Consider the following 16249-nt stretch of genomic DNA (forward strand, 5'->3'; position numbering starts at 1 on the left):
GGCTTATGCTGGAGATTTAAGGCTGATAGCTGAAGCTCAACCAAGCCCAAATGTCTATATATATCAGTCTATCTCTATAGTGTTTTAACCATTGGGTGTTTAGATGGAAGATTTGTTAGACTGTGTACGAATTTGCACATTATTATTCATTTTTTCTTTCAAATATTTAAAAACTCCTGAATCCATGCATTTAAGAGTAATTGGACTCAGATATTAGACTAGACATACTTAATCCAATCACAAGAGGACAGCAAAGGACAGTCATTTCTACTCCTCTCCATTGTCAGATACATCTTACAGCTCTGTTTCATTATGGCTATAGCATTTATCCTTGAACTTTAGAATCCCATTTAGGTGTACTGGAACTCGTAGTTATTGTGTATTAGGGAAAATGGAAAGGAAAGTTATTCATACAATATATCAGGAAACAATAACCTTGATTAAAGAATAATGGTAGAAAAAGGTAGGGTACAAACGTGGATGTGAAAGAGATTGGTCATGCTGATGCCGTGAGTAGTGGGGGTCTTCTCTAAAGGCATGAAAGCACAATGCAGCCCAGTCATTCCACCTCTCTATCAGACTGTCTGTGCCCGCTCCTCTGTGTTTGAAGTCAGACCGCCGCTGTACAATAGACTCTGAGACCAATCGGCTTTTCCACCACACAGCCGCCTCACCCAGGGGTCCTCACTGATCTGCACCCATCCCTCACAGGACGTCCCAAAGCTCAGCGCGCCCCTGCACCTGTGTGTCGCACGCTGATACTGATACAGGGGAGCGTGGGTGTGTGTTTCCAGGCAAAAAAAATAAATGGACTTTTTATTCATGGGATTTGTATTTTGGAGCAGGATTTGCATGGAGCACTCATTTTAGTGCTTTTGTGCGGGTCTTTTTAGTGGTTGCCTGTGGAGACTGTGGGGTGTAGTACGTGATGGTAAGACCTGTGTGGTGGTAAGAGCCTTGTGTCAGAAATGAAATATGTGTGGCACATTCATGATTGATAAAATTAAAATTCTAAACCCAAATAACATTTATGAGGGCTTGTGATTCTTTAAACCAGAAAAAGATCTAAAAGCAGGACCCTGTGCACTTATTATATGTGTTAGTGATCATTCTGTCCTTTAGAATTGGTTTCTTTTTTTAATCAATTTCCTACTTTTTTTCCTTGCCCTGTGTCCTTGACCTCCCCACACCTCCTGAGACAAGTCTCTTTAATACTTGAGTAATTATTGCCCCTCACGAACACAGACCAGGTGCTGCTCCACGTCGGACATACATTGAACAGCTTTACTCTGACTGAAATACTGTTAGATAGTGTTGGTTTTGCATTTGCTTTCATGTGAGTAGCTCCTGCTTTTTGGTTGTTTGCCAGTGTTTGTGTGTGTTTATGCATATTACAGTAGAGCACAGGCCTATGCTGTGTTTCCCTGGGCGCCGCGTGGCTGCTTGGCTCTTGCCGTCTGTGCCTGTAATCCCTGAGTGTGGCAGTAATGGCAGGTCCAGGTGTTCCGCTAGCTCTGCTCCTCCCTCGGGGACCCCTCTTCAGTTGGGATGTGCCTGCCCCCCTCTCTCTGAGCAGGGGGCTGTCCACAGTCCTATCCTCCAGAAGGGATGGGATGAATGAGTGGAGCGGTGGGCAGGAGGTACCCGCCTCTCACAGCCTGCTCCTCGGGCTCCCCTGGGTGAGGGACCCCCCTCTGCTTGAGCCTCCTGGGACAGGGGGACCTCATGGCTCCTCTGTCTGTCTCCTCTCCCTCTGTCTCTGTCTCTGCTCCACTCTGTTTGTTGGCAGCTGATAGACTCCTCTCTCCAGTGTTGGGCCATGGAGTTGCAGACTCAAATGAACTGCATGAATGCTCTCTCTAAACTAGGAACAGTTGGAGAGTTCAGACCTCTGCCAAGGCAATTCTACAACTCTCTCCTTTTACTGACCTCTTGTGACTATATTGTACTTTGTAGTTGTAGTTTTAAGTACTATTCATCAGTAAGAACTTGTGTCATTTCTTCACTCATTGCTTTTCTTAGTTGCAATTCACAGTTGCATGAATTCTATTGAACGCATTAAGGACAGATGGTGCAAAATGCTTGTAAAAAGCACTTTAAACGTAGTTGAGGTCTTTTTATGTCAAAGTAAAAAAAATCTGCTGCTATTAGATTAGATTAGATAACATAAATATGACTATAAGGCATGTGTGTATTTGGCTGATCATGTCATAATGAATTGCTGAGCACTAATTATCCATTAAGAGTCACTAGACAGCCGTAATGCTGCAGGATAAACTCAGCTGTTTCCATTCATAAGTGGGAGCTGGCTCTTGTGCGGCTCTTTAAACAAACATCCTCATGTCTATTTGAGCTCTATACAACTGTACTACTGTGTGTGACTCAGGTGAGTGTGTTTCTGGGTTAGCGAGCGCCTGGCCAGTCCACCAAACCTCATTCTTATAAATAGATGATGTAGCCGCCGGCATGCACTCAATGGGACCACACCACTCTGTTGTGAACCTTTTAATACTCGCCTCCTTTTATATATATATATATGTGTGTTTGTGTGTGTGGACATAGTGTTTTTGTTTGTCTAACACTCTGGCTGACAGCCGCTTCACTGTTTCAGTGCAAACAAACATAGGATGGACATAGGGTGGCATGACAAGATCTTACTCTGTGAATTGAACCATGGCACTTATGGCTGTCATGATATTGACTGATATAAAAAGACACATTTACAGAAGATAAATGGTTGGAGTGAGAATTTAGTTAAAAGATTCTTAAGTGCTTCTTCCGAATAGCTCCAGAATGTTTGTAGTTTAACACTGCTATTGAGAGATGTGTTTTTAAAGGTTGTGTTGAAAGGGATCGTGCTGGCATTTGTAGGTGAAAAATGCCAGTTGAAGTGCTGTCCAAATGAGACCTGTAGCTATAATGAACACTAAACAGGATGCTTTATCATAGCAGAGTCGCTTTATGCTGCTTCTGGTGTTTTGGGGTGATTTGTAGATGCTTTGCTGCAGAAAAATATATTCTAAGCGCACGATTAGCATTGGAAATTATTTGGAAATTATTGTTTTTGCCAATTCTCCTTTTTGATAGACACTGTAATGCAGCACAACCCAATTTTAAAGATATTTAAAACTACGATTAAAAGTATTTCTAAAAAGACCCTGTGGCACTTTGTTGGTATTCACATGCACAAATTTACACAAAGCATTTTTTTTAATGTGTTAAGCAGGGGTGAACTGCCAATGCGCGATACTCGTCTTCTGGTTCTGGTTATTACATGCAGACAGTATGCAGTGGTCAGATCTTGTCCCAAAGTACACTATGCTCTATGAAAGATAAACGCAATTTACTCACAAGAATTAAGTTGGGCACCCCACCTTTTAAAATTCTGCAATGTGAGCTCAAATTGGTAATACTTATGAACTTAATTGTGAATGGGGGCAAATAATATTTTTGAGATTGCATTATTAGAACACTTGTCAACCTTTCCCAGTGGCCTGAGCAGTGTCTGAATCGTACACATGATAGAGTTTTCTGGAGCGCTGTGGTGTGGACCCAGCTCGTCATCTGCCAGCCCACTGTCCACCCACCCCCCTCCTCAGCCCCCTGCCCCTAACCTTCTGCCCTCCGACTCACCGCGGCGTACACACACACAAACACGCACACACACACTGCCCATATGGAGCAGTTGGCGCCCAAAAGCGTCAAGAGCAGCCGGACCCATTCCCAGGGCAGAAGGTGAGGGTCCCCGTGGTCGGCATACTGTGTGCGAGTCCACTGCATCCTCCTCACTTTGGCCTGCCTGAGTTTGAGTCCCATGTGAGATGCAAGGACAGCAGCAGAGGACCATGGGTAATCCGGGCACAGAACGGGGCATATGTGAGCTCTGCTACACTTCCGACTAACATGTTGCAGATGTATTTAATTCAAGTGTTTTTGATTTAGAGTCATATCTGTTTAAAGTCTTTAAAACTTGAAAAAACAGAACTAGTTCATTTTAAACTGCAATGGTCCAAAGTTATTCGTCATTTGTCTCATGCATTCTGATGCAATATTAATTATGCCCTGTGATGAGTTGATAAGTGTGTTTCAGCTTTCAAAGATGAGAGCAGCCTGTAAATTGAGCAATAATTAGCATGCTAGCAGCACACTACCTGTTTCGTTAACAGCTACTTCATAGAAATAGGCATCTCCAGGGCTGAAATCATCCAAATGATTCTAGTGAGTGTGTGTGGAGTTTAAAAACATGGTGAAGCACTTCCTGTATTAACACATGACATGATGATCACAAAGGAGAAAAACTAAATATGCATGATTTGTGTGTTAAACATGTGTGAATAAATTAAATCACAACTTGAGGTATGTGTGTGATGAGAGAACAACGTTATAACATAAATCAGAAAACTGTGCAAAATGGGCCCTCTAAAAATGATTAGCACATAGCAGTGGTACCTTTCCAGACACAATATAACAACAACTGCTATACTATATTCTGGACTCTGTGTCGTGTGTGCTCCCGTCACTTGAGTGAGATATTTATTCTTCTGCAAACAATATGAAGACATCCTGTGTGTTTCTAAGGGAAAGAATTCCAGCCTCTGCCTCACAGCTGCATCAGATAGACTACACAACAGGTAGTTTGAGCCAAACAATCTGACTGGTCAAATAAATCATCCTACTGTGCAATTCTCATAATGCATGGCAACCAGTAAGCTGTGCTGAGCTTATCGGTTGCCATGCCAACTCTGACGGTAATCACCAAGCTAGGTAGGGATCTTTCTTGTTTTCTCTTGTCTAGGTATCCCATGCACAATGTGAACTATTTTGCAAATGCTTCAGAGGATTGTAGCATCGCCGTAGACAATGAGCGGTTCATTACTTGGTCACCACTGTTAAGGCAGGTACACTGTCTGCTATTCACATAATGGAACAAAGCTCTGTGTGAAAATATGATGTTTGAACCATTAAAAACAAATAATATATTTGGGCAACTTACTTGAACGGCTCTGGGGCTAAGTTGCAGCTTGAATCAAAAAGGGAACAAGAGCTATTATTGTAACTGGCAGGTGGCGACACAGATTGGAAATTGTAGGTTTGTTTTTCATTACACTTGACTGTGGAGTATGCAATAGTACCTTAATTGTGTTGCCGCGTGTGAGAGTGAAAGCAGGAGTGTGTGCTGAGCTGCCCTGAGTGAGCCAAGGGTGGAAGTTGTTTTTCTGCCCCCTATGGCGAGTGCGGGGCTGTGAGTGTGTGCACGCCTGGGGCAGCCTGGGGCCATCCGAGGGGGCCTGGGGAGCGCAGGATGGAGGGATGGAGCAGAAGAGGGGTAGAAAGATGGAGGAGGTCAGCAGGGGTCTCCCTGGGAAAGGTGCTGGTCTGGGCCAATGGCCAAGCAGGAAGGAGGAACTGTCAGATGGGGGTGCGAGGGTGGGAGGGGTGTGAGCACTGTACAGGGATTCTAATAAACATCAATGCATTTGTGTGTAAATTAAACAAGTGCAACACATACATACAGATACACATTGAGTTTCTCAGTAATAATGTCTTAGAATATTGAGATAATTGGTCTGAATTTTCATCCACAAACAGTCTAATGTATATTTAACTGGGATGGATTTCAGCGTGCATCACTCATTCATTGTGCGAGTAACTGTAGCAGTTCAGCACTTGTGGAAGCAGCTTGGGGATCAGAAACCTTTTTGCAGCAACCAGCTGAGCTCCTTTGATTCAAACATCAAAGCACCAGAGAAGAGGGAGAATGACATCCATGGCTTCTATTTCCATGTCAGGCATTTAGTCAGTGCTGTTCTTCTGAGCTCAGCTTTATTGGACTAATATATTTCTCTGTTTGATTGTGCTAAAACATTTGTCACACTTCTATGCAGTTTGAGGACCTTTTGTGTGTGAAAATGGTGAATGGTTAGAAAAAGTTTTCAGCATTTATTAGCCAGAGGAAAAGATTGTACTATTGAAAACATATGTACTTGAACAAGCTCACATAAAGGAATCAGTAGGAAAAATCGCAGTCCATTGTAGTACTGAGTACCCTGGGCTTTGCATTTGGTTCCACTTTATGCCTGGCTACCATATTGTCCGACAGGGGCTAAACACTGAATGAAAAACATCACTTCACCGAACAGTGTTACAAAGCAGCCTACTAAAATATTGGATTCTTCTTAGTTTTATGATCACTTTTAAAAGCGCCACTGCTTTGATAAGTCTGTGTAACTCGGTTTGTACGGGGGAAATTGAAAGACATGAAGAGAGCAGCGTGGGTGTCCCTTCATTAGAGTGTTTCACCAAGGCCTCACATCGTCTGGCCCATTATCGAGGCTCACTCCACGAACAGGAGTCCTATCAGGTGCACGCAGGCGGTCCGTCTCGTCCAACGCTTTTGGGTGAATTCCATGTCTTATCCCGGACCCCCTGCCTCCTTCCTCTCCTCTGTCTTCTCTTCCTCTCATTCTGTGTCATATTTCTCCTCTGCTCCGTCCATCTGGAGCGTCCCCTCCCTCTGTCCCTCGGTCCCGTCCAGGCTGAGACACAGGGGTGAAGGCCAATGGCGGTAGGGGGACAGGCAGTGGGAGAGCTGGCGGGACGGGCGGAGACGTGTCAGCTCTATAATGAGTAACAACATGAAAGCTGGCGGAGGGAGGGAGGAGGACACTGCAGCGCCACAGATAAAGCGGGCCGAGTGCGGGGCCCTGTGGTACTCCTCGGCTTCGTTTGTGGCACCAGAGAAGAGCAGTGTGTGTCGGCGTCTGCGCGCTCCTGCCTGGTTTTGTCTTTCTCTTCAACCACTTTCGCTTTTTACCCTCCACCTCCCTCGGCCAGTTATTCTCCTCATCTCAGCTCCTCTCGAGAATCCTCCTCTAATTTAACTTTTCATTGACATTTTTTTACACTCCCCCCTCCACCACCCTCCGCTTTTTCCCACTTTGCCATTGGGCCTTGTCTTGCCAGGTCCCCTCGTGGCCCACTGACAAAGGCGCCGTTAAAAAGCCGTGTGATCCTCCATTTTAGCGCCAGCCACGCTAGTCAGAGGATTAGGGCTCTTTAATGACGCTAATCTCTCCTCCCCTTCTTTCTCAACAACCCCTCCACCTCCCAACCAACCCCATACAAAAAGTGACTCCCCCAAGTCCCATCCCAGTGAGTCTTTGATTTCACTCCATCTTACTTCCTCTGACTTTTCAAAAAGAAAATTATCCTCAGTGTTTACTGGGGATGCAGTCCTTTGCTCATTTAGGCATTTATTTGTCATTGGTATGGCCGGCTACATTTATTTGATCAATTTCATAAGGAATTATTCACAACAGCAGAAAGCATGGAGTGACTTAGCTGGAGTTTTTGTGAGCTTTTGCCAGTGCTATGCCTTAGCCCCTTTTAGTTGATTGATTCATCCACAGAGCAGGTCTTGAGTCCACCAAGAATTCCTTTGTGGACTTCAGCCCTAATGTTTACAATTTAGTAAATGTGGTGAATGCAAGCTATTTCATTTTAATACAGCTGACTGATGAAACATTGTCTTTCTGAAGACACAATTGTCAAAGACTTCCGTGCTCATTTTATTATATAACTGACTGACACAGATGAAAGTCGATGTTGATTTAGATTCCTAAAATTTCTTAGGAAAACTTTTTTTTCCATTTAAATTACAATTACTACAGTTACAGCGCTATGATCCTTAGAAATACAGACAGAATAATGTTCAGATTGGCTAAATGAACATAGGACATGCGTTGGCCAATGACTTCCGTACTCATTTTAACATGGCTGACACTGAAGAAAGACAACGCTGACTTCTAATATTTCTTTTATTAAACTTTTATTGTCCATTTACACTTACTAAGACTACAGTTACAACACTAGGATTCTTCGAAATACAGCCAGTTGGAGTCACTTTGAGATTTTGCATTATAACACACATAACCGTGAGAGAAGTGTAGCTTGTCCCCAGTTTGTCGCCTGCACAGCTCTGTCACTGAGCAGACATATGATAACACAGTGTTTGTTTTACTCTTCTCTCTCTGTCAACACTTACAGGCACAGCGCTCTGCCTCCTGCTTTACCGCTGAAGCTTGTGTTGATATCTCTATCCCTATATTTTCCTAAGCCGTTTTTCCGTCTTGCTTCCAGTCAGATTTATAATTCATGTCTTTTACATTTTTTTTACTTACCAGACCCCCCTGCAGAGTTGTATTTGCTCATCGCAGTGCCTACATTTTTCTGGAGATCGATACATCACAAGATTCTGTTTTCCATCCCCTCTCGGTGAATCCACTATAGACTCGCACACAGACTGAAAACACATATAATTAAAAAAAAAAATAGTTGTATTTGCTGTTGACAGGTGTCTGGATCTGTCTGACAAGCTGTGTTCATTTGTTGGGCTGTTTGCATTTCCAAAACATGAACAACTCAAGTGTTTACACTCATCATGATATGATTTCCAATAAACAAACTACCACCCACATTTTCGATCCTAGTAAGAGAGACTGCTTTTCTAATTGTTCCCTTTATACTGGGCTGCAAGTAAAATCACAAATGAATTGAAATCGCAATTAGCAAATCACAGGCTACAAATCTTGAACTATCATAATTTCCTCCCCAGCATACAAAATATTCTGTTTTATTCAGCATCAGAACTGCTAATCCTGTAGTTTACATTTCTACAAACATGTTCTGAAATGTGACTTTTATATTAATCTCTCCATTTAGTTCATATTTCAGTCTTTTTGCCAATTCGTCTTGATGACTTTAAAATGTGAACTTCCTGAAAACTTCTGAAATTCCTATGATTAAAAGTGCACTGTGTAACTTATCTAGTGGAGGGTCCATCATTGCTGCTTGTTTCTATGGAAATGTCACTCTTGCTCTGCCTGGAATGTTCCACAGTATGACATTAAGCAACACTACCTTACATTTATTAAATTACAGTTGATTTTATAGCTCAAAACCCCCCCCACAAAAACAGGTATTCTGACTGTGAGCTGGGTTGCCTTTCCACAGATCTGACCTGTGACTTGGTCTAGTTTGGTCTCCATGAAGATAGAAAGGTTTAATGCCATACTGAGAAACATTTCATACAAAGCAATAACATCTCCATGGAGAAAAGCATTTGACAGACCCTTCACCATAAAAGTTACACAATGCACCCTTAAACACAAATCGCACATCTAATCACAATCGCATCGCCTGTCAGAAGAATTGCAATTAAGATATTTTTATTGTGTGGACCAAAATCATGTATATATTTTTTTTCCAATTGTAAATGATTTTGCTGCCTTGTGTCTTTCCCCGTGTAAATGCTAAACAGCCATTCCACGCTTTCTTCCCTGTACAGAAGAATATAAAGCAGTGTTCAGCCCCTCTTTTGTCACCCTGAATCCTTTCTGAAGTGTCTATTTAAGGAGTCACGGCCTTTTTGTCAGTCGCTGAACAAGAGGAACGCCACAAAAGAGAAAGGAAAAGGAGCTCTATGCATAATCTGCTATGTATGACAGATAAAGGCAAGAGAATATCACCATCTTTCCGCTCGGCTCTCCACATCTCCTAATCGCTTTTCCGACGTTTCAATCTGCCAGGGCCCTAATGAAAATATGATGAGGCGGATCTGGGCTCCTCGGGGACGGATGGAGGGATGGGTGAGGGGAGAGAGGGGAGGCACGGCAGCAGAGGGAGGATGAGGGAGAGAAAATACACTCTGTCCTTATTTCTGGGCTCCGTCGGGGATACATAGTTCTTGGAGCTTTCTATTTAGATGTTGCAGCGGCTGCCGGAGTGCGTCTCTTTTCTGTTATATTCTCCTGCTTTATCTCTGCCATCCTCATTTTCCCCCTGTATGTATAACCAGGATAAATGTGTTTATTTTTTGTTTAGATGCGCTTACTCTCATTTTAAACTCCCTTAGGCTGCTTTCTGTGCCTTCCAAGAAAGATATAACTTCTTCATAATCATTCTAATGCTCCATGGTTTAGCCCCCCACTTTTTAATCCAGAGGCTGTAGACAAAAGAGAGTCTATTTGAAACTTTATTTGCAAATGCAAGAGCTTTCTCATTGTTTTTTAAATGAAACTGCAAAATTAGTTCGATTCTTGTCATCTCTTTTTAACAATGTACAGATGAAAGAATATTCTATGAAAATTCAGTTCTGTTCTATGAAAAGTATTTCATTGTATCTTAACCTTTCAACATTTAACAGCTGATCCAAAACATGAAAAAATCTGTCAAAACATAAACTGAAATGGGAATCATCCAAATATGTAATATTTCTTCTTCACAAACATTTAGACAATAAAAAAGACTTGTTTTGTTGTTTTGTAAATGTCATTAACATATGCTGTGCCTGTGTCGGTTTGTCAGATGGTGATGATGACCCAGCAGGCCTGTCCTGGGTGCCTTCCTCGCCCTCCAGTAAAGACGTGGCGTCGCCCTCGCAGATGCCCGACGGCTGTGACCCGGGCATGGCCACAGGCGGAGAGGAGGAGGGAGGGGCCGGGCTGCCCTACCCCTGCCAGTTCTGTGACAAGTCCTTCAGGTACACGGCTCCCTGGAGACACAGCAGCCTGCTTCTCACGGCAGTGTGGACATTAGTGAGAATGTCACTTTTAGACAATGACAAGTAATTTGAGTAGACTGCAAGATTAGATATTCATGTTTTCAGCATTTTTAAATATTAGTGTAATGCAGGTAAAAGGTTAATTTTAAATAGTATATATAAGTAAGTACTGCAACTTCAATTTCAGTTACTTTCTTTACCTTTTTAACCTTTTTTCCTTGTCCTCACAGCCGTCTGAGTTACTTGAAACGCCATGAGCAGATCCATAGCGACAAACTGCCTTTCAAGTGCACCTTTTGCAGCCGCCTGTTCAAACACAAGAGGAGTCGAGACCGCCACGTCAAACTACACACAGGTACTATACGTATGTATATCTATATATGTTTGGGCACACTTCTATGCAAACTACTTTTTATTGTTGCCATTTGTCACATCATTTTACATTTTCAACAGGAGACAAGAAGTACAGTTGTCAGGAGTGTGAAGCTGCTTTCTCTCGATCTGATCATTTAAAAATCCATCTGAAAACTCACAGGTAATGCTTCCTATTAATATATTCTTCTTTGTTCCAAACAAGAGAATCTTTTCAAATGAAATGTCCATGATGCAAACACTAAAATTCTTCTTCTCTGTGTAGCTCAAGCAAACCCTTTAAGTGTAGTGTGTGCAAGAGAGGTTTTTCTTCGACGTCGTCACTGCAGAGCCACATGCAGGTATAGTTAAACCAGAAGGTTAGCTCTTGTGACCTAAGTCGTACCACAGTATAAATAAAACACCACATTGGCCTATTTCATGAGGCGTGCTTTCTGTTGGTCTCAGGCTCATCGTAAGAACAGGGAGCACCTGGCCCTGAGGGGCGACCGGGACGGGGGTAAGAGGGGTGCAGGGGGAGAGGGCGACCTGGAGCAGGACCTGTATATGTGCGATTACTGTGAGGAGACGTTCAGCCAGACGGACGAGCTGGAGAAACACGTCCTGACCAGACACCCCCAGCTGTCCGACCGCGCCGACTTGCAATGCATCCACTGTCCTGAGATCTTTCTAGACGAGGCCTCCCTACTCACTCATATTGAAACCCAGCATGCCAACCGCAAACACAAGTACTACAGCTTTTTACTCTCTAACTTCTAAAACCACAAACTTCTAGCAATATACTATGAATTATTCAGTGCATGGAGCCCTAATTGGTAATTTTCTGTGTTTTTAGATGCCCAGTGTGCTCTGAACAATTTCCTTCTGTGGAGGATGTGTATTGCCACCTAGACAGCCATCGGCAGCCAGACTCGTCCAATCACAGTGCAGCGAGTCCCGACCCGGCTCTGGGCAGCGTGGCCTCTATGAGCTCAGCCACTCCAGACTCCAGTGCCAGCCTGGAGAGGGGCTCCACACCAGACTCCACCCTAAAGCCCAGCCAGGGTACTGAGAGGGCACGGAGGAGGGGCACGGACACCACAGAAGAGATGGGGATAAGTCTGGGACATCAAAGTGGAGGCCAGTTTAATGTTTGATAACAGATTGATTTGTTGCAGCATGTAACAGTGGAAGTAGGGCTGCAACGATGAATCGACTAGTGACTAGTTTACTGTAAAAAAAAAAAAAAAAATCAGTCATTTTGATAACAGTTATGATTATCTGGACTATCTGGACTGAATCAAGACATTTTTACATGACATGGCATTATTAAGTCAACATAATTTATTCATCAATAAAGTACATAAATATTATGTTTTTAGAAGCCTTCAGTCTCCATATTTCCCCCTTTATTTGTTAATAATGCATTTAAACAGTCTCATGATACAAGAGAAAATTGTTTGATTTGATTAGTCGACTAATCGAAAAATCAGTTGCTTTTTGTAGTTTTGTCAGCTACTAAATATATAGATATATTGTCGTCTTAAATATGTTTTATTCTTTAGGTGGTGGAAATAACTGGTCAAAAGTCACCTATTCGTGCCCTTACTGCTCCAAGAGAGACTTCCACAGCCTGGCCGTGCTGGAGATCCACCTGAAGACCATCCATGCAGATAAGCCCCAGCAAAGCCACACATGTCAGCTGTGCCTGGAGACTCTGCCCACCCTGTACAACCTGAATGAGCATGTGCGTAAAGCCCACCGCTCCAGTTCCAGTGGGAGTGCAGCCACTGCCTCTTTTCCCCTGCTGCAGTTCACCAACGTCACCGCCTTCCACTGTAACTACTGCCCCGACATGTTCGCAGACATCAACTCTCTCCAGGAGCACATCCGGGTGTCCCATTGTCTGCCAGGGGGTATTGTGGCAGGATCCACCACTCTAGGTTTGTATAGCAAAGGTTATTGCATTGTGTAGACCAGGGGTGCACCAATTCAGTACTGGTATTTAATATCAGTACTGATATTGCTATTTTTAATAGATCAGAAATCAGTTCAGAGATATCAGTTTAGCCAATCTTATTTTGGTCTATTTGGTAATATTTTTTACAAAGTTGTTCTGTACTTGTTCTTTAAATGATAAATAACAGTTAAAAACACATTTGTGCGTTTATGTTTAACGGAAATAACTTAAATTTTCAGTCTCTTCCCTAGTATCAGCTGACAACGGGTACCAGTGGATTCTTAAAGCCAAAGTATCAACATCAATATCGGAACAGAAAAAGCTAGATTGATCCCTAGTGTAGACATTTACATATTTGTATAAATATACTCTAATAATACAATATCTGTGCTTGTAGAAGGAAACCACGCCTTCTTCTGCAACCAGTGCTCTATGGGATTTTTGACTGAGTCTTCGCTGACAGAACATATACAGCAGACACACTGTACCTCTGCTTCAGGGGGAGGGTCTGGATCTGGAGGGGGTGTGACCAAATTAGAATCTCCTGTTCTACAAGCTGCGTCCCAGTCTTTTATGGAGGTAAGACTCTAAATGAAATCTGCTTGAAATCAAAGTAACACCAATTTTCAACTTTAAAATAGCTGAGAGCACTCTGGTTAAACACTCAGTCTTTTAGTGCTATCTGTGGTTTCGTTCATTAATTGGTAAGCTGTTACAGACTAAACAGCTCTTTTTGTCAGAGCTTAATGAAGTGTGTAATGAAACACTGCTCATCTAAGCCTAAATTAAATACCCTTTAATCACTTTTAATCAGCTATTTTTAGCGAACAGAACAGAACAGAACATATTCTTTCTTTTCTCCTCTTTTTGATTAAAAGATCAGAGTGTTAGTGTACATTCTTGTGCTCTGCAGGTGTATTCTTGCCCATACTGCACCAACTCTCCTATCTTTGGCTCACTCCTTAAGCTTACCAAGCACATAAAGGAAAACCACAAAAACATCCCCCTGGCCAACAACAAGCGCCAGGCGAAAATGGCAGATCTTAGCCCCGCCTCCTCGGATGTGGAAATCTCCTCCCCCAAACGACACAGACTGGGCGGGGACTCAACACCTTCTGTGGGGAGTAATGGAGATTATCCGTGTAACCAGTGCGACATGAGGTTTTCCAGCTTTGAAGGTTTCCAGGCCCATCTCAAGTCCCATTTAGAGATGCTGCTGAGGCGCCAGTCCTGCCCTCAGTGCAACAAGGAGGACTTCGAATCCCAGGAGGCTTTGCTGCAACACCTGACTGTGCATTACACCACCACCTCCACCCAGTATGTGTGTGAGAGCTGTGATAAGCAGTTCTCCTCTGTGGATGATCTCCAAAAACACCTGCTGGACATGCACACGTTTGTTTTATACCACTGCACTCTCTGCCAGGAGGTCTTTGACTCCAAGGTCTCAATCCAGGTATGTGATGCTTTTTGATGTATGCAAAAATATGAACATGATTATCTTTTAAAGACATCTGGAGTATCTTTATGAACATATTGGTAATAATCTTGTTGGGATTTTCTCCACATCTGCCCACATAGGTGCATTTGGCAGTAAAACATAGCAATGAGAAGAAGCTGTTCCGCTGCACAGCTTGTGCCTGGGACTTCAGAAAAGAGACAGACCTCCAGCTCCACGTCAAGCACAACCATCTGGGCCAGAGGTCAGGCCTGCCAGGGGGGCTCGGAGCAGGTACACTCTGATGTTACTGAAGCAATTAACATTCTTCTCCCTTTCCAGACTGTTTAAGTTATAGCAAAATCTATAGTAAAAATATTGCCTTGCTAATATTTTTTATTAGCTGTTTTTATTATTGATAATATTTCAATGTCATTTCATCTTTTATTTTCATAAACCAGTAATTATAATAAACAAAACGTTCCTAGAATTTGCTTATTGTAAATGGCCCATATTATGCTATATTCTGATCTATGTTTTAATATTGTTTCCTCATCCTGTTTTGTTTGATTCACACATGTTTAACACACAAACCCTGCATATTTAGGCTGAGTTCTTCTCTCTAACTGAAAACAGTCTATTCCACCTTGTGATGTCATGTGATAATATGGGAAGCGCTCCTCTGTGTTTACTTCACTAGACTCATTTGGATAATTTCAGCCCTGGAACTGCCAATCTCAGTGAAACAAAATCAAAAAGTTGCTGTTAACTACTGTTTCATGACATCACATGGTGGAACAGACATGTAGACATGTAGACAGACTAATAATAAAGGATTACTCAAACATATGTGAATGAAACAATGAAACAGAAATCCAGGTATGTTTTTGAGGAGATATCAATGTTCTAACATGGCTAGAAGCTCGCCAGTCAATTTCACGTATTATAGGACCTTTAATAATAAGATTTGTTTTCTTGTTGTGTACCTTTCAGGCCTAAAGCCAAGAAAGTGCATTTTCTGTGGAGAGACTTTTGGAACTGAAGTGGAGCTCCAGTGCCACATCACGACACACAGCAAGAAGTTCACTTGTCGCTTCTGTGGCAAAGCGTTCCACGCCATTTCACTGCTCGAGAGACACTTGAGAGAGAAGCACTGCATCTTCGATGGAGCGAGCATCACTGGGAATGGAGGAGGGACAGGGAGCAGTGGCAGCCAGAACGGGACCCCCAATGGCCTCGCACAGCCCTCCAAACGGGGAGGCAGTGGGGCTAATTCAGGAGGAGTGGACAGGGCAAGTGTGGCAGCTACGGAGCAAGCTGAAATTCAGAACATGTTGCTCAAAAGTGGAGTGGTGGGAGGAGGTCAGGGAGGAGACGCAACCAATAGCCATGAGGCGAGCGGAGGTGAGGAGGAGCTGGACAATTCAGAGCCCATGTATGCCTGTGATATCTGTGGAGCAGCCTACACCATGGAGTCCCTATTACAAAACCACAGGCTGCGCGATCACAACATCCGACCTGGAGAGGATGATGCAGGTAAGGCCTCTTCATCTTAGAGTTATCTTCACATACTTGCCTTGTGATCAGTGTTAAGCAAAACAAAACTTGGACTTGTTTCAAAAGGTTCTCGAAAGAAAAAGGCAGACTTCATCAAAGGCAACCACAAGTGCAATGTGTGCTCCAGGACGTTCTTCTCTGAGAATGGTCTTCGGGAGCACGCTCAGACCCACCGAGGCCCAGCCAAGCACTACATGTGTCCCATCTGTGGAGAGCGCTTCCCCTCTCTGTTAACTCTCACAGAACACAAGGTGAGGCTGCTGCTACAGTCTGTGTACTACTGGAGAATGCACTAAAGAACAAATGAAATCATTGAATGTCCTTGTAGGATAAGAACAGCAACTTAAGAAGCACTCACTGCTCTCTTGTGTTCAAAGTTGTTTGT

General features: G+C 43.1%; 1 protein-coding gene across 2 annotated transcripts in view; it reads left to right on the forward strand.

Moving 5' to 3' along the window:
* The window catches only part of znf423 (zinc finger protein 423), a 140443-nt gene that overhangs the window by 52216 nt on the left and 71978 nt on the right, over positions 1–16249 (forward strand). For both annotated transcript variants that reach the window (XM_055155832.1, XM_055155833.1), the window contains exons 4-15: positions 10366–10540; positions 10792–10916; positions 11015–11096; positions 11199–11274; positions 11381–11661; positions 11769–12052; positions 12478–12855; positions 13270–13451; positions 13786–14325; positions 14451–14601; positions 15301–15843; positions 15931–16115. In XM_055155832.1, the coding sequence (XP_055011807.1) occupies positions 10366–10540; positions 10792–10916; positions 11015–11096; positions 11199–11274; positions 11381–11661; positions 11769–12052; positions 12478–12855; positions 13270–13451; positions 13786–14325; positions 14451–14601; positions 15301–15843; positions 15931–16115 (3002 nt within the window). The remainder of the gene's footprint in view (positions 1–10365; positions 10541–10791; positions 10917–11014; positions 11097–11198; positions 11275–11380; positions 11662–11768; positions 12053–12477; positions 12856–13269; positions 13452–13785; positions 14326–14450; positions 14602–15300; positions 15844–15930; positions 16116–16249) is intronic.

Source organism: Boleophthalmus pectinirostris, unplaced genomic scaffold (assembly GCF_026225935.1).
Source record: "Boleophthalmus pectinirostris isolate CB_2022bp ecotype Guang Dong unplaced genomic scaffold, ASM2622593v1 HiC_scaffold_2, whole genome shotgun sequence".
NCBI classification, from domain to species: Eukaryota; Metazoa; Chordata; class Actinopteri; order Gobiiformes; family Gobiidae; genus Boleophthalmus; species Boleophthalmus pectinirostris.